The 24,555-nt window shown below is 38.5% G+C and overlaps 3 protein-coding genes across 4 annotated transcripts in view; 1 reads left to right on the top strand and 2 right to left on the bottom strand.

Annotated features, from left to right (window-relative positions):
• The first annotated feature begins 1 nt into the window (after nucleotide 1).
• On the top strand, nucleotides 2-3,964 carry LOC144642701 (uncharacterized). Of its 2 annotated transcripts, none has more exons than XM_078501737.1 (4): nucleotides 2-152; nucleotides 802-858; nucleotides 2,361-2,536; nucleotides 3,023-3,964. In XM_078501737.1, the coding sequence occupies exons 3-4, from the start codon at nucleotides 2,428-2,430 to the stop codon at nucleotides 3,640-3,642; spliced, it is 729 nt and encodes a 242-aa protein (XP_078357863.1). In that variant the 5' UTR covers nucleotides 2-152; nucleotides 802-858; nucleotides 2,361-2,427; the 3' UTR covers nucleotides 3,643-3,964. The 2 variants fall into 2 exon arrangements, with proteins under 2 accessions (XP_078357863.1, XP_078357862.1); XM_078501736.1 differs by having other exon boundaries at nucleotides 2-257.
• A 1,003-nt stretch (nucleotides 3,965-4,967) lies between these two features.
• LOC144642710 (uncharacterized) overlaps nucleotides 4,968-24,555 on the bottom strand; it is a 126,845-nt gene continuing 107,257 nt past the window's right edge. Inside the window, exons 2-5 of the mRNA XM_078501752.1 lie at nucleotides 7,172-7,248; nucleotides 6,621-6,672; nucleotides 5,970-6,026; nucleotides 4,968-5,369 (exon numbers count right to left, since the gene is read on the bottom strand). Coding sequence (XP_078357878.1) covers nucleotides 4,969-5,369; nucleotides 5,970-6,026; nucleotides 6,621-6,672; nucleotides 7,172-7,240 — 579 coding nt within the window. The 5' untranslated portion in view covers nucleotides 7,241-7,248 and the 3' untranslated portion in view covers nucleotide 4,968. The remainder of the gene's footprint in view (nucleotides 5,370-5,969; nucleotides 6,027-6,620; nucleotides 6,673-7,171; nucleotides 7,249-24,555) is intronic.
• On the bottom strand, nucleotides 8,068-22,795 carry LOC144642662 (eukaryotic peptide chain release factor subunit 1). The gene is made up of 15 exons (XM_078501684.1): nucleotides 22,512-22,795; nucleotides 17,912-18,028; nucleotides 17,728-17,786; nucleotides 17,033-17,172; nucleotides 14,826-14,964; nucleotides 13,970-14,082; nucleotides 13,143-13,220; nucleotides 12,064-12,129; nucleotides 11,829-11,892; nucleotides 10,889-10,956; nucleotides 10,421-10,508; nucleotides 10,134-10,198; nucleotides 9,857-9,929; nucleotides 9,648-9,722; nucleotides 8,068-9,281 (listed from the first exon to the last, which is right to left on the bottom strand). The coding sequence occupies exons 1-15, from the start codon at nucleotides 22,598-22,600 to the stop codon at nucleotides 9,193-9,195; spliced, it is 1,323 nt and encodes a 440-aa protein (XP_078357810.1). The 5' UTR covers nucleotides 22,601-22,795; the 3' UTR covers nucleotides 8,068-9,192.

The raw sequence follows: 24,555 nt of genomic DNA, 5'->3' as shown, positions 1-24,555 counted from the left end.
TTTTGAAGAAATCCAAAACTTCCCAAACTTTTGTTTTAATTTCTTGATCATCCTTTTTAATTTTTGCTGTCAAAATGTCGATAATAAGTGGCTAGTTTCTGTTGTTTCATAACATTATGGAGCGCTGAACGCCTCAGTCATGTTTCTGAAAGGTAGGAGTTCTCCTATCGCCGACTACGGGTCGTCTTTTTCGTTCAGAAATCGGGTCTTTCCTTCTGACAAGTCAACTTAGAAATGACTTTATTTATCTTGTCAAGGTAGGCAGATAGTTACCTTGTTCAAAAAGTTATTGAGTCAGCTAGCTGCCAAATTTAGGAACGGAAACCTCAAACCGACCTACAGGCTGGAAAATGTGTAGTTGGAGTGAATAAGGGACCGAGGTTTGATGAGCAAGTGTAGTGTAAAGGGTATTTGCGCATTTTCATTTCAGGTTAATAGGCGATTTTTATGATGACATCATTTGACTACAACTACCAGAATCCTTCGCTTTTTCTTTTTTATCATTCTAATTAGAGCAATTGTTTTTCAAACCCCACTGCGGATTTAAAATTTGAATACAAAAAAAAGCGAAATGAATTCTGGTAGTTGTAGTCAAATGACGACATTGTGCAAATGTGCTATTTACTTCCATATAAAACTGCCGGCCTTTTTTGGGGGGAAAGATTTGGGGAGGAGGGGAGGGGGGCGGGGTAGGGGTAAAGAGGTTACTTAGGTTTTTCACAAAATTTGAATAGATTTAAAGCTTGCCTTCCTTTGTTCTAGAAAAATGAAATACAAACTTGCATTCTATTTACCTTGCAGCAATAATGAAAGGATACCATTTCAACAGCCCAAAAAGACACCACTAGTGCTTACAAGGTATGAATAGTCCGGCGGCTTAGCTCCTAAATTGTGCGATTTTTGATACGAGCACCAAACTTTGCAGGATTACAAGCATTCGCATACTAATCAATTCTTGATATAGTGCCAACGCCAATTTCCTATTTTCAGCTAGTAAACAGCAATGAAATTTTCAGCCGAGAGGCCCCCCTGCCCCTTCCCCACAAAGTATTTTCTCTTGTACTTTTATAAACCATTTATTGTTGATTTTTATTCATAAATGCAGATATGAATGCTTTTAATTAGGCTTACAATTGTTATTTTTTACCATCTGTTTGATACAATAATTTAATAGGACATTATTGCATGGGAAAAGATTTTTCGTTCCCCGCCCTCTGCTCCCTCGCTTCTTTCGTTTTGCGCTAGCGTCCAGGTCTCTCGCGATCGGTGAACCGTTCGCTAACAGAAGAAAAATAGGAAAATAGGGCTGTGAACAGTCTAAATTACAGCATTTCATTCTGAAGTTTGTACGTGCGACTTGGTATCACAACCTGGCATAATAGTATTTGTCTATAAACCAGGACAAACAAATATTTCACGAAATTTCATTGATTTTAACCCTATCCAGACCGGGAGGGGCGGAAAGTGCCCGCGCTGACTTTGAACGCTTATAACTTTTTCAAGATTCAACCAAACGCTACCAAACTTTGCGAGTTTATCTAAAATTTATCTAGAAATAATTCGGTAGGGTAAGTTGTTGTGTCAGGAACTTGACGTCACCATGGCAACGGCATTTTGGCAGGCATGTTTTTTCCAATTTTGTAATTTTCGTGTTTCTATTAGTGAAAAATAATTTTAATGCAATTATTTTCATCCTTTTACGGTTTTTAAGCACAGTTTTATTGATTTTGTGTACTTTCCAGTAATTTTGGGCGGTTTTATGACGTTTTGGAAAAAATTCGAAATCCAAGATGGCGGCTGTTTTGACATTATGATGTAATTGTCACGCCATGTGACGTCATCTTCCCACGTGACGTATACCAAAAGATAGGTGTTTGAACATACTATATATTCCCTAAGTTTCATTGTGATTGCTTAAATATTCTGGAAGTTACGTAGGTCTGAAAAGATCCAAAAAAGCCCAATCTGAATAGGGTTAATAACTTAAGGTTTCCATGGAAACCGGTGTTTTTCGGGCTTGGCACTATATCTGAAAAAATTTCTGTTGGTGACCACTTTCATTGTGCCAAGTTTCATGCTTGTATCAAAAAGTGCACAATTCAACTAAAATTTCGAGCTAAGCCGCCGGACTAAAAAGCAACATCAAATAATTTATTATGGATAACTTGATCAAGAATAAAAAAAAAAAAATGATAAATTTTTAAACAGAATAATCCCTTCAGTCGCGGGACTGGTATCAACGGGGGCCCTGTAACATAAAATAAAAGAGAATACATCTCTACTGATGTATATTACTTCTAGATGAAATATAAAAATACGGGGGTCTTCAAATTGTTTGACCCTTTCTTATTTTGTTTTAGCACAAAAAGGTTGAAAGAGCAAGAAAGGATTCCTTATAATACGGCAAAGAGAACTAAAGAAGATGCAATGAAACAAAAACAGTTTGGTTCTCTTGAAATTGTAATAACCAAAAGAAAACTGCAAGTGCCCACTACCCCTGTCAAGAAAAGAAAAGAATGCCAGAGCAAATGTATTGGTAAGTACAACTGAAGCTACCAGATATATGCTATTTGGCTGTTTTTCAGTGCCTTTTTAAAAAAAAAGAAAGTGAAGCACATGAGATACCATGTCACAGCATCCACTTCTGAATGGGCTCCAGTCACTAGTTCATTTTTACTTAAAACGTACAGAACAGGCTCTTTTATTGATTAGTCATAAGTGACCTTATTGGTCAACTGAGGCCAACATGCATATCTCAGGCAAAAAAATTGCCTGAGAACCAGTTCTTATTTGTGGATTCCTTCAAAACCAAACCCAGAGGTACTATAATACATATAAGTAGCAACTGTAAGAATTGGATATTGGACCTTGTGTTGTCAGTAGTCACAGTCAGTTTCATTACTAATGAACCGCACCCCAACATGTGACTGTGGTCTACATGGTTGAGCGAGAATAACTTCTAGATGCAATAGCGTATACTGTTATGGTCATGATAGTACTCCTCTGTTGTTTCTCTCCACAGATAAAATATCATTCCCAGAAAACCTTGATGACAGTTTTCACCACGGATTGCTTGGAAACACGGAGAGTAGCTTTGCAAACACTATACTGGCAGACAAGGTGCACATCTCCCAGGAATTACCAAAACCTCAGGCACCTGTGAAAGAAAATGAACAACCAAGATCTCCAGAGTTTACAGTTACTGCAGGAAGATATTATGGAGCAAAGGAAACAGCCATTACAAAAACACCCCCAAAGAAATTTCCACCAAAGTTCAAAATTCCAGAAACGCCATTACTAAACAAAATTTCTGAAACATCTCAAGTTGGCAAGTCATTTATTCCTGAAACACCACAACGGCAATTACTATCAGCACACCAGAATTCGAAGAGAAATTGGTTATTGTGTTCTGCAATACCAGAAACACCACTATTGGATGGAATCCCTGTTGCAGCTGATTATTATGAAAAACAGCCAACACATTTCTATACTCCAGAAACACCTGTGGCACAAATGAAGAACACCGAGAAAGAAAATAGAGAAAGGCGTGCCGGAAACTGGGGCAAGACACGCGTACAGGTAGTTCCAGAAACCCCCAAACTAAAACTAAAATCAACTGATGAGTTATCGCTATATGACTAGAATGGCCATATCAATACCACATGCTTATAGTTAATTAAGGCTTGTTTACACAGGTGATTTTTGTCGCGCAACTCAATGCAATTTCTGTTGCGCTGAAATTGCATAACTGAGTCGCTGCGATATCACGGCGATAAAATCACCGCAAGTTAGCATGTGTGAAAACTAGGGGCAATAAAATTGCCACAACATCGCAGGAGTTTCGAACCTGTCCGAAACTTGATGGAACTTCGACGCAACAAAAAATGCATTGAGTTGTGCTTAAACAGGCCTTTAGTTTTCTAAACAACAGTTCCTATTCTATTAAAAAATGTGATGAATGAAATATATATTTTTTATTTTAATATAATTATATTTTTAAGTATAACTACCATACAGAGCTATAAATGAAATTTTTATTCAGTTGGAATTGGAAACATTTTTTTTTTTCGTATTTTAAACAGCACAAAAGATCTACAAAGTGGAGGGATGTTTGGGGCCTTGTTTTGCAAACTCTTTACTCTCTGACCCACAGTGTCTCACCCAATTTTCGGTGTATATACAATAAGAGGTGACAGCAAGTATGTTAACTCCACCCTTGCAAAGCTGGCAACAATCAATATGTCATCGATTAGGTAGTATCCCATCCAGGAAAAGTAGGAATACCTATTTTGCCATTCAATACAAGCTAGAATAAGTAATACTTATGTGTATACAAAAGCACTTGTTGCATGGCTATGTGGCCAGTGTTAGCAGCGTTTCGCTTCTTTCCACCCATTGGCTGTGACTTTATTATTAATCTTACAATATGCAGCTGTTTGTTTAACAGTGTACTGTATGATACTATAAACAATTAAAAATGGGTGTTTTGACTATGAAATGTGTTGGGATAGATGAACGTACATAAAGGGGCTACCTCAAATATGGGTGAAACCAGTAACAAGATTTTACTTGATACAGTCTCAAAGAACATGTAAAGGCTTTGAAAACTAATTTATCTACACAATAAGTTCAATATTCCTTCCGGCCCTATCCCCCACCAGGGGGCAAGGAACTAAGAGAAGTTCAATATTCCATCTAGGAAGCTACAAGCGTCTTTCCCTGCTTGGCCTTTGGCCTCGTTTTGTGGGTTAGTCTATTAATGTTTTCAGATCAATATTCCAGTATTTACAGCACTTGTTTTTCATTAACTCATTAGCACCTGTAGCTAATGAACCATTATTAATTGACAACTATAATATTATTACATTAAACTTATAACCTTAAAAATAATTTACCTTCCTATTTACACATAACAACTGCTTCTTGACTTATTGAGCAATCTTTTAAAAATGCACATGACTGTATAAACTATGGATTCCCTGATGCCTGAGCCTCAAGGGCAATTACAAGGGAACCCCTAGGATCCTCATGATCAGTACTACTGTCTAAGAGAGCTTCATTGCTGTTTGAATTTACAGCATCATCTTCTTGTTCCTCATTTGCCAGTGGATCGACATAGGGAGGTGGAGCACCAGCGGCATCCACTGGGGGTCCTAAGCTACCCATTGCTTCCACTTCAGCATAAGAGGGTAGTTTGTACTTAGGATCAACCACAAGTTCTTGGTAGGGAGTGGAGGATACTTCTGTTCTACCCAGTGATGTTGGGTAGACAAAGTTTCTGATTTGTCCATGGTATGAATAATAACGTCTGCGGTGGTATGCACAGCAACAGGCAAGAATTGTGATCAGTCCCCAAACCATCCAAAACCCTGTGAAGACCAGAAACAAAAATTAAATTTTGGCTGGGAAATGTGATCTACACTCCACGCAGTCGTTCTTAGGGGAGATCATGCATGGAAGGTTACCCCCACCCCCCCCCCCTTTTCAGGGCATTGGGTTATCACACCCAGTTCAGGGGTTTTGTAGGAGACCTTGTTAATTTGACATGGCTTGGTATAGATCAGTTTTTTATGTTCTGAAACCAACAGGCTTGCAACGTCTACCACATTTGACATGAAAGTGCTGGGGATGCTCGTCGTCTCGCTTAGGGGTGTAAATTTCGGACTTTTGGTCTCGCTTAGGGTGTTCCGGGAAAAAACGCCCAAAACGCCAATATTTTAGCCATAATGGTCTTGTTTAGGGTTACACACGAAGAAATATACAAATATAAAGTCCATTCTTAGTTTTTGGTATCTTTTAGGGGTCAAGAAAGGCTTGAGCCACACTCAGATGGGTCTCTTTTAGGGGTTCTCTTCAAAATTTCGGACGAGCATCCCCATCCGTTTCATATGGGAGTTCCCCCCCCCCCCCGGGCTACAAAGTATTTTACTGTCTACATTTAAAGCTTAATACAGACTTTGTATACTTACACCATGCCTCGTAGTACTTGTAGTAAGTACAGCAGTCAAAATCTCCACAGCAGTGACCTTGACAAAAATGCAGGCAAGAAATTACATGGCAGGTAAAGTAAAAACGGGGGGGGGAAAAACATTTTTGTCCTTTTACCCTGTCAAGTGTACTTATATGGTACTTAGCCTAAAAACCTTTTTTTGGCGGTCCAAAAAAAGAACTCGTTTTTCTATGTCCTGCTGAAGTACAGCTTCATTTGGTTCACGATAGTCAAGTTCATAATAAAATAACAGTACTTGAAAGAAAACAATGTTGTATACATTTTTTAATACTTCATCCATATTAAATATTTGCATTGAAGTGTGCGAATCCCTATGGTTGTGATGATAATACGTTAACACTACTAATAATTTCAAGCCATCCAATAAAAGTGGTAGTGAAAAAACAATGTTTTACTCAGTGGAGGTAAAATGCACGGCAAATGTATATAATCATGAGGAATTTTGTTTTGATAGTTACACTTCGCAGTCTTCGCAGTGGTTATTTTGGTCGTCACACAACCCAAATAACGGCTGTATACGACGAGAAAATAGCGCTGGATATCCTTAAATTTTCGATGAAATGATTATCAATGAAGATTGGAAGAAATCTGCAGGATTGACCAGCCTTACCCTCATTACAGAAGTAGTCTTGCCCATGTAGCTTTCCACAGTACTCTCTCGCCTAAACAATAACAAAGATTTTTCAAGGCGTATCTTGTAATCCTATTAAATATTCGGGGTATATTACGAAAATAAAACCAGGAGAGGCCGTATGCGTTCGAGTACAATATTAAATAAAATAAGTAGACCAGTGTAAAGTACACGCGCTAATGTTGCAGAGTTTTACGAAATGTGACTCAGCACAAATAATTAACATGTAAGCTTATTTGTCGCTTGGTTTTTTTGAGTGCACTTGAACTGAATTCGCTTACATAAACACTAACGAAGTTTTGGACGAGTTGTCGGGGCTAAATAGAAAGGCCCGATTAACCCTTAAAATCTGCAAGAGAACACTGCTAATTTGAAGCCGTCACTTGTTTAACAATTAATGTTCAAAATGTAAACTATTCACTGATAAACGACTGTAAACGACCATTAACACTCTGGCAACACTTTGTTTTGAAAAGGTGCGCAAATTGTGCTTACGCTCACGTAATGAAACTAAAAATCGATTTGCTTACCCAAGTTTCTCCAAAGCAAAGAATCGCTGTAGTAAAAAGACAAATAACGCTTGATTCAAACCAGTCCATACCACAACAAGTTCACGTACAAAAGCATTCAAACAAAGAAATATCTAACATCGTATGATTCGTATCGAATAACGTTCAGTTACTAATTACCAACGACGCGACGCTCGACTGGCGACCAATAAGAAGAGAGACCTTCCACAGGAATCCTTTTGGCAGGTCACGCTACATGTCACACAACGTGACAAGTACACAATTAATGTTTGCAGTTGTTTCTGCGCTATGCATGGAAAAAAAAAATAACTGGGTACTTTCGCGATGTTTTCCCTCACTACACTGACCAGAGAAAGATTGCCCGACAAGAATTTTATTGAAACATCACCAGTAATCTGAAATTTATTACCGATTTCTCCCCTCTCCCCCCCTCTTCCTCTCCATCATATTTGCTAAACACAAATACGTAAAATCGAATTCTATTAAAAAACCCAGGTCGCGCGAAAAAAAAGGAAAAGGAGAGATAGTTTAATACAGTTACATCGATAAACTGTGGCGAAGGAAAAGCTTTGAAAATACATTGATTAGATACTTAGATTTTACGTTTTTTGTTTGATATTTTTCATGTTCATTTTCTATTGGTTAAATAGTTAGTGTGATGCCTCATAGGCAGAGTCCATGTAACGTATGTAAACGTTAATTGTCGCAGTAACAAGGAGTACGAAATATTGGATTTGTTTCCCGATACTAGCAACAAACACTGAAAACTTGCATCTTTGCTCAGGCCCAGGAAAACTGGCCTTATATTCTGGTTTCATCAACAGGGGCTTCCAAAGGGGGGTTTCTCCTTAAAAAAGAGTAGTGACGTAATGCGAAGAAGACGACAACCAAACGAAGAAGGATTCCCAAATGCATTTTAATTTTTTAAAACAAGATGCACAAAAAGTATTGTACAGTACATAAAAACCTACTTGCTTTACTACAGGTCATTCAGTTGCGAACATATTGCACAAACAAATAAACGAAGTTGTACACCAACATTCTTTTTACAAAGTCGGTTTCTCGAATATTTCAAATTGCTAACATTTCCGTTAGTAGGCAACAAATATACAGAAGGGTCAATAAATTGCGGGTGGGTTTATGCTGAGATAATGTAACATGAAGAAATATGATGTACAAACTAGCACTCTCTCTCTCTCTGTGTTTAGAAACCTGTTTTTGTAATAGATAAATATTATACAATTTAATCAGGATGAGCATGAGTAAACAGACGGATTTCGTTGTGAGCTTGCCTGCTTAGCCAGACTCTATCAGTTAAGCCAAGCATTTTCAAGACTTTTTTTCCGAGAAAAAGAAGTTCACGTCTGACCATGCAGGCAAGTTTTGAGTTCACTTACCGCATTTCCCGTGATGGGGATAAATGCGACACGGCGGCCATAGGGCGTTCCCAAGCAATAAAAACAAATTCCCCTTCTCTTTTGGAGAAGAGTTTAATTCTAAAGCAGATATTTTCTATTGTTTGAGAACATGGATATAGCCGCCGTGAAAACGCTCTATTCTACAGAGACAAGTGTGATGCTTCTGACTATTGTTTGCTACTGTAACCAAACAATAGTCAACCAGACACCACCGTTAGTCCAGAGCTCCGTATGAAATTCCCAGGCAGAAATCTTGGACCTTCCTTGCAGACAATAGAAGTAAAAACTGCGAGACGAAAAACCTTTGTTTAACTCAAGCTTAATAATTACAACGTGTTTAGTCATCATATCTTTGTATCTATGGCCATTTGCCACCATTTTTAACGTATTCGAGAGAGATGAACACAACAGAAGCGTCTCTTTCTCTTTTTTCATTAATTGGTCGATTCTATCACTCCTGGGTGTTCTATAATGACTCTCCCTGCAGGCGGTGCAGTTATTTTTAGTTTAAGATGACACAATGGTTAGCGATGAGGGCCACAGCATTTGATTTTGATTTGATCACTGCAGATGATACATCATGGAAGAAAAAGTTCACTTCTCTTAGTATTCCTCATCATCATCGTCATCATAATAATCCATGTCTGGGTCCATATCCATCGACTGAAAGTCCACACGATACCTCAGAATACCTGCAAGAAATGAAAAGGTCAACATGGGCATAAAGAGACCGGGGTGGGATTAAAGGTCCGAGATTTAGTAAGCGCGCATGTGCGTGTGCCGTTTTGGCATCAAGAAGAAAAACGTGAAGGTAACATATTGACTCCAATAAACGAAGTGCTTGGGCCACTAAAAGCAACAAACGCCCAACGATCTGTTGCTATCACAAAATGCGCGGTTTGTTCTCATAAAATGTGATGTTGAGAACAAAAGAAGCGTCCACAGCATGCTTTTTGAGGATTGAATTATTCTGAAAATCAAAACACGCACACAAAGTTGCTACAAATGACAAAGTATAAATTTTACAGTAATTTTAAGTATAAAAATCACTTAACTACCTCCAATTCCTCCAAAACCTTTACAAAACTGCGCTCCTTCTTGAGATTTATCTGTTATGATTTCAAGTGTTGCACCTGACAGTGAGAAGAATAAAAGAATTAATTCTAACCAAAAATACACTTCACCTGAAACTCCTGTCACCATGTAAAATTAAGGAAGGTTAGTTATACAGCTTGTAAATTAAGAGTTCACTAATGCATAAACTTACCAAAGGTTTTATAATTGTTTGCAAGCCACTCCAATAGAGGCATCTTTTCTATTAATTCCAGCTCAACACCAGTCTATGCAAGATAAAGACAGTAACAAACAATAATTATTAGGAACATTCAAGTCATTCTAAGAAGGGAACATACATGTAAACTGCCTTGAAGGTACAATGTAGGTGTTCAAAGGATTGTGTTGAGTTACTGTAAAAAGTGAGGCCTTCTACAGAACTGGTGCACAAAAAACAAAACAAAAAAACAATGGCACACAATCTCTTTTACCTCACTGTCAATGGAGTACGTCTTGTCTTTTTCTTGTTCAGGATTAAGATGAAGAATCTTTTCCTCTGAGGAGAAAAGTTGGGAAAACGTTTGCACGTAAAAATAAACATCATTCTGTACTATGTGAACTACACAAATTTGGAGCAGTGTATTGCAACTTACAGTATTTGTTACTTGTTAGACAAAAGTTTGATGCAACAATTTACTCAAAAAATCTCTTTGGGTCACCAGCATCAAATCTTCCCAAAAAAATGAATAGTGTTTAATGAAAATGGACCTTAACTTACCATCTGTTTGGTGATTTTTTAGAACGATCCGATGGATTTCCAAATTCTCCCATACAATGAGTATGTCCACTGCTCCCATTTCTAGACCCTGGAAATATATAAAAAAAATTAAATAAGAATATTAGAAAAATAATAGGCAAATCAAGCATTCAAGTAATGTGCTTCTCCATATCATGTACCAGAAAATTTATGGCTGCTTTAAAACAGTTGAATAAGAGTTTATAGGGTACATCAAAGACACACCACATGAGCGTCTAGTAAAACTTGCACAGAACTGTGACAACCTTGTTTATCGCATAACATCTGAGGCAAGTACAGACACAAAACGACTTACTGCTACATGAAAGGTGCAATAGTTATAACAAAACCTTATTCGCCGTTACCAAGTTTGTATATTATTTTATAGATTTTCAATTATTGATAATAAAGCAAATTCATACACTTTCAAGGGGCCTGTTAAGATTTTACCTTTAAGGTATCATCCACACCAAAGCAGTACTTTCCAGTGTCTTGAGAGATTTCATCAAAGTATCTCCCTGTGTATTAGTAAGTTGAACAGATAGAAGATTAGTTGCCACTGCCCAAAACCACATTGCAGTTCACAAGATTAGTATTCCTTTGTGTCAGGGATTTTTACTTTTAAGGCATTGCATTGTTATCAGAAACCCATAAGGGTTGAAACGTGTAACGCGCGCGCACAGCGTTTGAATATTCATTTTGCTAAGTACCATATTTGGAAACACAAACAATTTGTACGCGAATACTTTATACACGTAATGAAACACACAACATAATTTTTGGTTTTGTGGTAAGTTGCTTGAATTTCGACTTAAACGCCGTAAATTTCTTACAGAAACTAAAGTATTTCATTAAGTGTATCAAAGCGAAGTTCTCCAGACTACCTCATGAAGATGAAAAAGGATAATTTAACCAAATTTAACTTTATTAAACCAAGCTTGTACAAAAACAAGATTACGCCATCGAGCGCGAGCTAGCGCGCGCTGTGAATTTAATCCAAATATGGTACTTAGTGATTTTCGTGATTTTCCAAATATGGTACTTAGTGTAAACGAATGTGCAAACGCTTTGTACAATGCAAATCATAGGGAGTTACACGTTTCAACCCTTATGGGTTTCTGATTGTTATACATGTAGCAAACCTTCACCCCTCCTAGTTAAGACCATTTTAGTCGCCATGGCGACTAAATTTTGGAGCTGGGGACTAAATTGAACCAAAGTCGCCAGCCTGGCGACTAAAATTGAGAAAAAGTATTGAAAGCATAAGCTTAGTTTGGTCGCCAGTGAATTTTTTTTTTCACTGGCGACCAAACTTGAGCAGTTGGTCAACCAGTTAAAAGTTTTTCTGGGAACAACAATAATTAAAATCTTATGTAATTAATTGATTCACCTATGAGTTTCTTTTCTTGGATGAACTTGACATTCGCAAGAACCTCTGATGCAAGCTCAATTGCCTAAAAAAGGAAAAATAACAATGCAACAAATTTGGTATACACGTACAAGTATGAAATTACCCAAACAGAACTTGAGGTAAAGTTGCAAACACATTCTTCTGTTCTATTTGTATATGCATAGCATGTTCAATTCTCTGGAGAAGCTGCTTGTGTCTTTGCTAAATAACTTACCTGGTTGAAACCATTTTCGCCACCATAGGAAACATCTACAAGCTTTAAAATTTTTGTTTGTAATCTCTAAAAAAATACAAACAAGATAGCGTTTGAATAAAAATTAATACTAACCAAATGCAGGTTTGAGAAAACAAAAACAAGATGGAAAAGACTTTGTCAGATAAAGATGTTTGAGCCCGCAAAATTCTCCAATGTGTGAACGTTCTGCTCAATAAGCAAACTGACAATGGAGAGTGAAAAGACTCAATAGGCTACTAGAACCATGTTACTATAGACAGCATAAAACCACACATCTTAGCACTGTATTATGCATGGGGAACAGCTGTCAATTTAACCTGGAAATTAAACCTGTTTATTGCTACTTACAAGTACTGCTACATTTGATCCTGTTTACATACAGGTACATGTTAAAACAGGACATGGTGACCCTCAACAACTGGTGATTCCTGATACCGAATAGTTTCCTCACATACATTGCCCAACAGCAATTATTTTTGGTGCCCATATACACCCTCGGGTGGAAAGAGGCGAGAGTGAAGGATCTTGCCCAAGAACATGACACAAACATAACCTTGGCTATGTCCCAGGGGGGTACTCCGGAATCCAAGTGACGGGGATGTGCGAAGGATTTTTTTTGGGGTCGAAATTTTCGATTTCGGGATTTTTTTGGGTAGGAGAATTTGGCAGGTATTTTTTTGGGTGACTTGATTTAAATAGGGGATTTTTTTGGGTATTAAAATCAAACTAAAGTGCCTTGGCGCGGCCTTGGCAATTTAGGGGTAATTTGACTAGGGATTATTTTGGGCGTTTTTTTTTGTTTTTTGGGTAATGTCGGGAGACTTAGGGATTTTTTTGGGTCCTGAGTTTTGCCTCCATTCAATCATCCCCGTCACTTTGATCCCGGAGTACCCCCCCTTGGGGGCTTTGTCGCATGTTGGAATCTAATGCGATAACAATTACGCTACTGCACCTTCACCTTTGTGTGCTCATTCGTGAGCAAAAAATGGTTGATCCCTTCTACAAAACTTTCAACCCCTCAGAAACCATTTTAATAAGAATGAAACTCTCCAGCTAACCTGATCAAACATGTCTGATTGACTTAGTTCAGTCTTGAAATCGGCAGATCCAGCCAAGATTAAACCAGTAATGTTCGGCTAGAAAGGAGAGAGAGAGAAAAAAAAACTTTAGAGCAATCATTTTTTTTTTTTTTCTACAAGACTTGCATTATGTTGTTCAATATCCATTGTTGTTCAATATCCATATTAAAGCTGATTTCCAGTCTGTACTGCGCAGACTCGGGGTTTGTTTTCGTTTTTGTTTTGAATTCGTTGAAACGTTACACTTTGGTGACAGCATACATGAAGTTTTTTAGTCCGCCATTACAGTTCGTTTCGTTCAAGAATTTCCGATGAGCTGAAACGTCGGTTTGAAATAGCGTCAAGGTTCCTCTACTCGTTATTATTTGTTCTGTAAGGATATCTGGCGTTAATTATGAAGAAAAAGGTAAGTTTGTCGCGGAATTTTTAGTTTTGCTTGTAAACATTCGTTCGTGTGGGCTCACATAAACATTGCAGCCGAGATTGCGCAGTACGGACTGGAATTCATCTTTAAGTCCTACGTTTTATATATGACCCTCTGGCTCGGACATTGAGGGAGACCTTGTCCCACGTATGGACAATAAAATTTTATAATTTAAATTTTTTATACCCCTCCCATGGAAGGTTCTTTGGTCTGTTTCCCCCCACTCCTGTTAAGCCCCACACTTTCCTTTAAAATTCTTGTTCTTTGCCCACACCCCCATCCACCCAGAATGGTTTCACTGAGGCAATACATGTACAACACTTTTATTTGGTGAACTATAGGATCAAACAATTTCCCATATATTTCTGCATATTTCACTTACTCTGTCATTTGTGATGAAGAGCTGAACAGCAACCTCAGCAACTTTCCTGACATAATTGTGACGTTTTTCCATTCTCAGTCGAGCGAAACGTAGGGCAGACTGTCCACCACGTCCTACAGAACACGTTAAGCAACAGCTCAATGCCATGTACATTTTTTTTTAAATAACTATAATTTTAAAATTATTTTGTATTAGAGCATTATGACAGAGCAGTTTGCATTACATTGCTGAAGTCTGTCACTGGTTAAAAATTCTTGTGCGACCTAATCTAAGCCACAACTTTTGAGCTTTGGCCACCAGGTCAACCCTCCAAGTTTACTTTTTTCCTAAGTGGCCATTTGGCCACCAACTACTCAAGTTTTGGTCGCCAGTGAAAAATTTTAGTCACCAAATTAAGCTGATGCCTTCAATCATTCCTCTCAATTTTAGTCGCCAGGCTGGCGACCTTGTTTCAAATTAAGTCGCCAGCTTCAAAATTTTAGTCACCATGGCGACTAAAATGGTCTTAACTTGGAGGGTTGCAGGTGCGAGACTACAACCAACATGACTTTGGTTTTCAACTTTTTTTTATTACAAGGCTTACTGTAAGAAGTAATTGCATTCGTTTAATGGTTAAGTAATTAGAATTATTTTGTTTGATTCGAAAGCTGATTTTAAAACACTATTAAACTCGTTATTGAGGGTTCAATTTTTTTTTGTATACAGTAAATGTGTTTTTATTGCTTATGTATTGTGGAGTTTGGCATTAGTTGACGTCAAAACTGAAGGAAAGAAAATATAAACAGAAGCCCTCACTAAAAAGTTGACAGAAATCACAATTCACCCTAACCCTGAATTAGCTTATCATGTTACTGACCGTGTTTCTTTGGTAGATCAACAGTAAACTTGTGAAGAACCTCCCTTGTGTTGCCGCAGAGTGTACCAAAGAGTGCACCATTACCATCCATCACAATAAAACCAAACTTGTTATCATCTGCTAAGAGAGCATTCAAGGCCTGAAGAAAAAATAAGACTTGTCACCACAGCTTAACTTCTAATAGAATAACACATAAAATATTAACCCATTGACTCCTAAACCGGCCGTAACCGGCCGTGCGTGACAACCCCTGAATTTCCTAAACCGGCCGTAACCGGCCGTAAAAAGCACATGGAGACAAATGCCCTCTCCCTCCCTCCCTGGAGTTTTTTGGTTCTCCTATTGTTCTACAGATAATAAGGGCAAATAAACCAATCAGAATCTGTTTTCTGCGCATATTTTTAGGGAACTCTTGGGGTCCTAGAAAGAAGGTTTTTCGTCTTATTTCGCGCGTTGAAAACGTATAAGAAAATCATGGCGCCGGGCGGCACATATTTACAAACTTCCAAGGCCTTGTTTTTGATTCTGAACACAAAAATACCATCTTTGAGACTTAAAAAGGAAAGAAGAAACACTATAGAATATTTAAGTGGCCCTAAAACCGAAAACCATGTGGTACAGAGTGCTAAAACCTTGTTGAAGAAGGATTCATCTTTCCTTTCACGGCCGCAAAGACATGCCGTAATGGCGCTTACAAGTACGTTTTGAATTCAAATCACGGGCTTGAACACGGCCTAAATGCAGCTTCTCAAGACTTCTGAGAACGAAATGGTAATGTACTGTTATTGCTTTGAATTTGGGTGTAATTTTTTGAAGGATCGGTAGAGCCATTAAGTGTACAATTGACTCCAAAAGCCGTCTGCTAAAATTAAAACTTCGCCTTCGACATGAACATGTGGATAATTGATTCTGTCGTGCAGTACAGCACGGCTCGAAAAATTTCGATATTTTGATGCTTGTGAACTCATTTCTTGGCTTCATCCTAACTGAAAACAAATTCTAAACAAAGTTTCTTTCAAGTTTTTGTCATTTATCAATTTTGAGTGCGGAATTTTAGGCTTTTGAAGGCAAACAGATTTGTTGTGCACGTGTTGTCATCCGACACCTATTTTTTGGGAGACTTGCTTCTTCATTGTTTAGCTCCGCTTTGCTTTGAATTATGTCTATCGCTTTAGAAAATTACAACAGTGCTTCAGAATATACAAAGGAGTATGTTTATAAACATTAAAATTAAAGGAACGCCTAGAGAGCAGTGCTAGTGTTAAGTTAGTGGTCGGAATTCTGTAATTTTGCAAGCGTTGTTTATGCTTTGTCGCGCCGCCGTGATTTGAAGATAATTTTATCATCTCGAATTACCGCTTTTCTGCACCGAGAAAAAAGCTCAGTGTTATTGAATTAATAACTGTTTCAGTTGAACAGTGATTGAAAACCTATCATTTACCCGACTATTTTACGATTTTTCTTAAGAATTTGTACAAAGTCTACGTGTTTTTGCGAGCTCCAAAATTATGCGCGGAGGTGAATAAAATTTTATCGCTGTCTTGTAATTTTGTTTGGGATCAATTTATCAATGCTGGGAATCTCTTTTAGTCATAAATTGATATTTCAACATGTCTAGTTTAAATAAACGTTTACTTCAGAAACTAATGGTTTGTCTGAATTTACTGCGCATATGGTTTATTTTTTCCACTCGTGCGTTTGCGTTGAATGCCGTAAAATAGCCAGGAATTCAGGTGTGGGTGCGCGCGTAAAACTTCAGGAGTCAATGGGTTAAGGATGTAGTAAGCTGAGCAGATGATAATAATGTTGTCTGACAGTAAGCAGAGTTGTTCATATTGTCTCACACCTGCCTGCTAATCAGACACTATGGAACATTTGCTCTTCTTCCAAACAAAATCCAACAAGCAACTTATATTCTGCTTTTGGATACTGGTATTCTCAGTTATGGAAGTTTTATAATTCACTCTTACAAATTAGTATAAGCTGGGATGAAAACTTGCCAACTCACCCAGCCAAGTCTGATTCATTTTTATGCTGACAAGAAGAGTTTTAGATTGACCGGTACAAATTTACGAAAGCCACTTGCCCAGGTAGCAAGTGCACTAACGATGACATGTGAATTTTTAACCCTAATTATTATAAATTTACACTAAATGTAATTAATAAATTACAGAAATTAAGTACTATACAATTTGCCTAACACATACCTCTGTGTGAAATTTGTTATCGCATAAATACAAGGATGTGTTGATTGGTTTGAAGGGCTCAAAGTCGATGTTGACCTTTTTCTCCTTGCCATCATCAGTTACGATTGTTCCACAATAAACCACAAGACCATTACCAGGAACTGACAAATGAAAATGTTATTAGCATTGCAAGAAAAAGTAAAACAAAGAATTGACACAAGCCACACTATTACAGTGAAAGTACATGTCATTTCTGAAAGAATGAAAAAAGGTAGGAAGGAAGGAAGGAAGGAAGGAAGGAAGGAAGGAAGGAAGGAAGGAAGGAAGAAAAGAAGGGAAGGAAGGGAGGTAAAAGGGGTAAGAGAGGGAAAAGTGAGGGATGGAAGGGTAAGAAAGGACAGAGAGGGAGAAAAGGGAACAAGGAATGGACACAGGTGGGGAAGCCCAAACCGTTTTAAAACTCTTTTGGCTGCAATTTTGGAATTAAGAAGTTTTCAAAATAAACTTGTATTGTTCATCTGTAAAAGCTGTGCAGTAGTCTGCGTATTTCTGTAACTAATTGCTGGCAAAACTTTATAGTTTGAAGAACATTTTGAAAATCATTACAAGTTGATGTTTTCTGTCTTACAGTGCTACATGTACTTGGGTGCAAAAAATATAATATTGTGAGTGTACAGTTTACACATGTACATTGATATTGATATGAGCAGACATACCTTTGGAATACAGTTTCAGCCTCTGTTGTACTGATGTGATTGCACTAAGAACTGACAATCTGCAACACAGATGCTCTTGTTAGTCAAGATGACACTATTGTACTTGATAACAGCAATTTAAGCTAATTTTAAAAAAATAATAATAATGAACAGAATGCAACAGCCACTTTCACAGAAACATTACCTGTTCACTCTACTCTTGATATTTGAAGCTGTACCAAACTCATCAGCCAACATCTTTGCTACTCTTGAGATTTGATCTTTTGGAGGGATGATCAAAGAGATCATACTGGTTCCATTTCTGAGGGGAAATGATAAATATATACCCATGAGTTGTAATTATTGTAAGGGAGAAAAATAGCTTTAACTTGTACAGCAAATGTATGTACCCTCTATGGTACATAAAGATTAAAGGAGAAGCCACGAGCCAAGCGGCCCATGTTGCCGGAGCTTATCCCAGTTTCCGTAGCATTATGCGGCTAGGAATATTTCTACTCCTCTCTGAATGGGATGCTAGTTCATTGCAGGGTTCCCCCCAGCATTATGTCGCTGGTACCCATTTATACACCTGGGTGGAGAGAGGCACTATGAGAGTAAGCCCAAGAACACAACACAAGTGAACCCGGCCGGGGCTCGAACTCGGACCACTCGATCCGGAGTCCGGTGCTCTAACCATTAGGCCACTGCGCCTCCCATACATGAAGGTTAAGCACAGCCTTAATTACAGGGCTTAAAAAAAGTGTCGTCCAGTCATTCAGGACAAGTAAGTTTTCTTGCTGGGAAAGTAACTTCAAGACTTGCTCAGGGCAAGCAAAATTTGACAGTGTCTGAAGAGCAAATTGGAATTCAGACTATTTTTTTTTTCGATCCCTGAAATTACATTGTACAGTGTAAGCTTAAAATAAATTAAAAAGTTGTGAATATGCCAGAATTGTTTATTTTTTTAAGAGTGAATTGCTGACTGTGTACTGGCTTGTGATGTCAACCGCTCCCCCGCTGCCCCCTCCCCCCACTCCAGATATACCAACATCATTTTGCGGTATTGTTTTCCACAGTGGGGCTATACTGTACAGTGGGTTGATTAATTGCCATTATTCTGTAAAAGCTGGCCTGTATGCAAATCAACCTGTTTGTAACATCCATGTGGATACTTAAGCCTGGTTCACACTAGCGACATAACGACATAACGACATGGACATAACGACATAAAGAAAAGTTCAGATCTTTCCTTATGTCGTTATGCTTATGTCATTATGTTCCAACTATGTCGTTATGTTATGTTGTTCACACTGGTGACATAAAACATCGATGGGAGGTGCTTTTTGAATTTGCGTGACCTTGCCGTTATGTCGTTATGTCGCTAGTGTGAACCAGGCCTTAGTATTTACATGTAGACTGACAGTAAGCAGAGTTGTTCATTGTGTCTCACACCTGCCTGCTAATCAGACAAACAGATTTTCTCTTCTTCCATACATAATCCAAGAAGCAACCAGTTTTATGCTTTTGGATACTTGCAATTTTTATGGAAGTGTAAATGTGTAATTTTTCTAAGTTCTAATTATCTGCCACCCTCTATTTGGCCTGCATGGCTAGTGTTCAAAGGGGAAGGAGAAGTAAAGGGGAGTTCGAGCGCGAAGCGCGAGGTGCGAGGAGAGAGCGCGATCGGAGAAGGGAGGAAGGGGAACGCCTGCCCTGACGCTATTGTTTTTTTCATACCGCCCCTAAAGTACACTGTACGTGTCATCTGCTTGCCCTCTGTTTTACGTCTGGCTGTCAAAATTATCCAATTTGATCTGTGCCGATTTTCGCGGGGAATAAAACCCTTCACCGCTCGAATTGCCTATCTAATTTATTTTCTTCTCGTCCTCTTGTCAGAAATATGGCAAAACAAAATCTTTTCATGGAACATCAGTTCAGATATATCTTCCTTGCACCCTTTAACTGCGGATTTGTTACGAAAAGTTGCGGTTCTGAGACTGAGAGAACGTTAATTTCAATCAAGCAGCGTTTCCGGTGTTCGAGTTTATGGCGTCGGGTTGCAACCGGCCGTAACCCAAACAACTTTATACCTCACAGCGTGTAGCGCTTGCCCGCTGCTATATTAAACTTGTTATTCTTCGCAAATTCAGTAGTTTGATACCAAATTCTACAACCGGGCCGATTTCTTTCAAAGAATCAAGCGCTTCGCAGAGAAATCGCTCATAACATTCGCCATTGGATTCATCTGCATTGAATGAAAGTTGAGAACAGACCACAGCCATCAAATTAATCGATTGAATGACATAAATCTGACTGATCAGAACAATCAATTTTCACACTCTATAAATTCTGACCAATCACGATTTTTGCGTCCAGAATCTGGACGTAAAAAACGACAAAAACAATAGCGCCAGGGCAGGCGTTCCCCTTCCCCGATCGCGCTTCGCGCTCTTTCCTTGCACCTCGCGCTTTACGTTCGAATTCCCCTTCTCCTTCCCATTCGAACGCCGGCCACGCAGGCTACCCTCTATTATTTCTTTTTTACCACACACAATTATCATTCAAGTTTAATAATGTAAGCCATTACACTGGTTTTAACTCAGACATTGCAACCATCCAATTTATTTTTTTCCTTAGTGGCCATTTGGCCACTGACTTCTCAAGTTTGGTTGCCAGTGGAAAAATTTGGGATTAAGTCACCAGCTTCAAAATTTTAGTTGCCATGTAGACTAAATATAAAAGGGTTGCATTGACTTTCTTCAGTTTGAATTCCTGGGATTTGATCGCTGTGTCTTATTTCTTTTTTTGGCAAAAATTGGTAGTTCACATGAGGGGACTTGTCCCCGGGGCTTTTCGCAGGAACTAGTCACAGGGACTTGTTCCCTCGCATGTGCCGACCTTTAACATCATCTGGGATTTGGTCACTGTCAGTGCTCGACACTAACGCTAGTACACTAGCCCAGGGCTAGTAAAACTTCAGGCTGGGCTAGTAAAAATACGCTCCTACTAGCCTCAAGACTAGTAAGTTTCATGGAAAAATAAATTTACTAATACTCTAAAACTTTCAAAGTTCTTTTAGAAAGCTTCATCAGGAGCTATTTTCCATAGCTTGAGTAATTTAAACCAGAGGACTTGCATTCCATATTAGTGCCGAAACGTACGTTCGACTTGTAAACCGGACGCCATCTTGGAGAAGGCTTTTCATCCTCGCTTCCATGTCACTCAAAAAGGGCCTGGGATAGAGCCACCCTTGGTTCGCCATCTTTTATTTTTTCGCGCGTGACCTGTTACAGTCTCTCTGCAATGAAGAAGATTTCAAGCTTTTTCAACACGCTACAGTCTTCGAGAAAACGTCCTGCGGCTGATAATCCCCAGCCAGAGTCGCATTCTTCAACAGACGGCAAGAGACCCCACGAAGAGAAAAAGAAATGCAATAGAATTTTTCAACCAAGTTGGAAACAAACCTATCCTGAATGCCTGCTGATTACGATACCGTGACGCTGAAAACCTTGCGATAATAACGGCTGTCCTCTTCTGGATATGACGCCAGTAGGTTTATGTTTAGTTTAAGTGCAGTTCAAAAAGGAAAGGAGGCCTAATTCCTTAAGTGGACTTTTTTTGGAATTTTTTTTTTTTTGGGGGGGGGGGGGATGGGCTAGTGGCTTTTCCTTGTGGGCTAGTGATTTTCTTTACTCACTAGCCCATTGCCTAGTATCCAAAAAAGTTAGTGTCGAGCACTGACTGTGACTAATTTTCTTTTTTGACAAAAATTGGTAGTTCACACAAAGGGACTTGTCCCCGGGGCTTTCTGCAGGAGCTAGTCACAGCGACTTGTTCCCTCCCATGTGCCGACCTTTAACATCATCCAGATGGGATTTGGTCACTGTGACTAATTTTCTTTTTTGACAAAAATTGGTAGTTCACATGAAGGGACTTGTCCCCGGGGCTTTTTGCAGGAACTAGTCACAGCGACTTGTTCTCTCGGATGTGCCGACCTTTAACATCATCTGGGATTTGGTCACTGTGACTAATTTTCTTTTTTGACAAAAATTGGTAGTTCACATGAAGGGACTTGTCCCTGGGGCATTTTCGCAGGAACTAGCCACAGGGACTTGTCCCCTCGCGTGTGCCAACCATTAACATTATCAGCATCACTGCCGTCACATCGCATCATCAATTTTAATGTTTGGAGAAAAACAAGATAGAAAACTCACTTTTGTTCTATTCCTAAAATCTCTATGAATGAATATTGTACACGCATTGTGTTGATAGACTGTTGTTACTAAACACAACACGTCACTCTTTAAACAAAGGAATATCTAAAGCTCACATAAACACATGACAATGGCTATTTTTACTCCAAAGGGCTGCTGTTTAAATTTCCACACGGGCAGAAAATTGACTTCATACCACTGAAAAATCGTGCTCAAGCGAAGTTAATCTTTTGATTCGATGAAGTAAAAGAAACAAACTAAGCTTAAATAACAGCATACAGACTTAACAAAGAAAATAATTAACAGTTTTAGTCAGTATAAAATTTGTAAGCAATTCTTTAGGGGCGGGAATTTTAGCGTAGAGTAGGAAAGGATGTTCATGGAAGATCAGTAAATTTACTTTACAAGGAAGCTTGAAGCTGTAAAGTTTAGACTTCTTGCTAACTGCTAAGCTAAGCTTATATTGAGTTGGGAACGACAAATTGCACAGAAACCAGGCTAACTAAAGATGAGAAAACTACTGATCTCTCCTCCTAGAATCTTCGCATCAACTAAAATCGTTCACCACGTTAAATTTTCATCCCTACTCACCCTCTTGCTGCTTCCAAACTCTTTATAAGCTTCTTGATTTTCCATATTTCGACATTCCTGTCCGCTGCCTCTGTCGTTTCGGCGGACATGATGAAAGTCTTTTTACAGGATCACGCTCACCGTAGTTTCTCTCAAACAGGATCAAACATCGAAAACACAGCACCTCGGGTAAGCTGAACTTAAATAAATTCGATACAATCAAAATCAACAAAGAATTTCCCTTGATTTTCTTGGTAAAATGTGTAGAAGTAACAAGCGCGCTCTTCTTTACCGGTAACTGCGCGAAAATGGTGCAATTTTCCCATATTTGGAAACACGTGCGTGGAGACAAAAGTATGTGTGGGGAGGGGAGGGGAGGGATTTGTACTTCGAATTCCTTGTTCCCAGATCTCTTCTCGGTTCTTTGGTTGTCCAGAGGCGCTTGTCCACAGGCAGACCACCTATGACATAAGGTTATGTTGAAATCAGTGGCGCATATAGAAGATATATAGAAAAACATTACGTCTGCTTCGATTATCTACAAAATATAAAATTATTTTACTCTAAATGATGCAATAAAAGTTAAGGTGAAATGTTGAAATGAGTCTTGTAGCTTGTGTCATGATTTTTTTTTCCACCCCGAGCCCTTTAAGGCATTATTTTGCGAGATCATTTAGCGACTGGTTGAAGAGAGTGCCAATCAAATGAAATCCCTTACAACAAAGGGATCTTACTACAGCTGATTTAGCCTGCAAACACAGATGTATTTCCGACTGTCGTTTCTCTTGGCAAAGAGAAACGCCACAGCTTGAAATACGTCTGTATTCGCAGGCTACGGTTGATTGATTTGCTAAATCTAATCTTCCCTTATTAAGAACTAGCAAATCAAATCATGTGTCCCCAGAGCAACTTGTTTCTCATGCCCCAGGCTCTGTCGGCTAATATGGACAAGTGGCTCTGGGGACAAGAATGATTAAATTGAGGAACCAAGAAGAGATCTGGAAACAAGGAATTTGAAGGTAAATGTACCAGTTGCCATCTTTCATGATATGGTTGATTACATAATCAGTATGGGTACTTACAATTCTCATACAATGATAAAGTTTGTTTTATTGCATTACGTGTAAAACATTTTATCTCTCATATTTGGTATTCATGGGTGACTATTTCTTCATTGTCACATTTGCCTGTATTGCAAAAATTACCCGGTAATCTAAATTGAATGCGCTGAAATATCCTAAATTACTAGATGTGTTCTTGAATAAAGTGTTTTCAACTGAGTTATATTCACACCATGATACGTACAACACATTACCTTGATAATGATGTTTAAGCTACATCGAAAGGTCGGACAACCGTTTTAGTTTTAATATTTCTGTTGAGTTTTTCAGTAAACCGTTGATTAGGCTGAGTTACCGTATTTTCTCGATTAAACGCCGGGCCCCGAATAAACGCCGGTCTCCAGTTTTTTGATACCCCTACAATTTTAGGTTAATTGATTAAAACAATGTCTAATTTAGCTGCCAAGGATAAGAATAATCGTTCAGAACTGGGCAAAAACTCCTAATTCACATAACGCCGCCCATCGGGCAAGTAAACGCGGGGTAATCGAAAAAACGGTACTCTATTTTTTGGGGGGAAGGGGGATTTTAGGCTCTATTTCCTCACCCTCTCAAGTCCCTTCTCATTTTTCTGGCAAACAGTAGCTGGAAATCAAGCCTAGGTGCACTTTCATTTTTTTTACAACAACAACAAAAGTTCATAAACTACTGGTATTAATTTTGTATAATATTATCATGATCACTTTATTATTGATATAAAAAATCTTCATTAACCAAATACATTGAGAAAAGATAAAAAATGCTCTCACTGACAGAAATACTAACTAAAGCCTGATTTACATGTGGCTGGACAACAAATTCACAAGTAATAAAAGAAGCCAAAGACTTTTACAGTCTTTCAATAGACTATACTTTAGAACACAAATAAAAGTAGAAGGCAAAAACTGTGGGGGATGTCCATCAAACACAACAGAGTCCCAAAAGGATGGATCCCTAGAGCATAG

Source organism: Oculina patagonica, chromosome 2 (assembly GCF_052425735.1).
Source record: "Oculina patagonica isolate OP01 chromosome 2, crgOcupat, whole genome shotgun sequence".
NCBI lineage: Eukaryota > Metazoa > Cnidaria > Anthozoa > Scleractinia > Oculinidae > Oculina > Oculina patagonica.
Note: the sequence above shows the minus strand (reverse complement) of the source record. Positions and strands in the feature narration are given on the sequence as shown.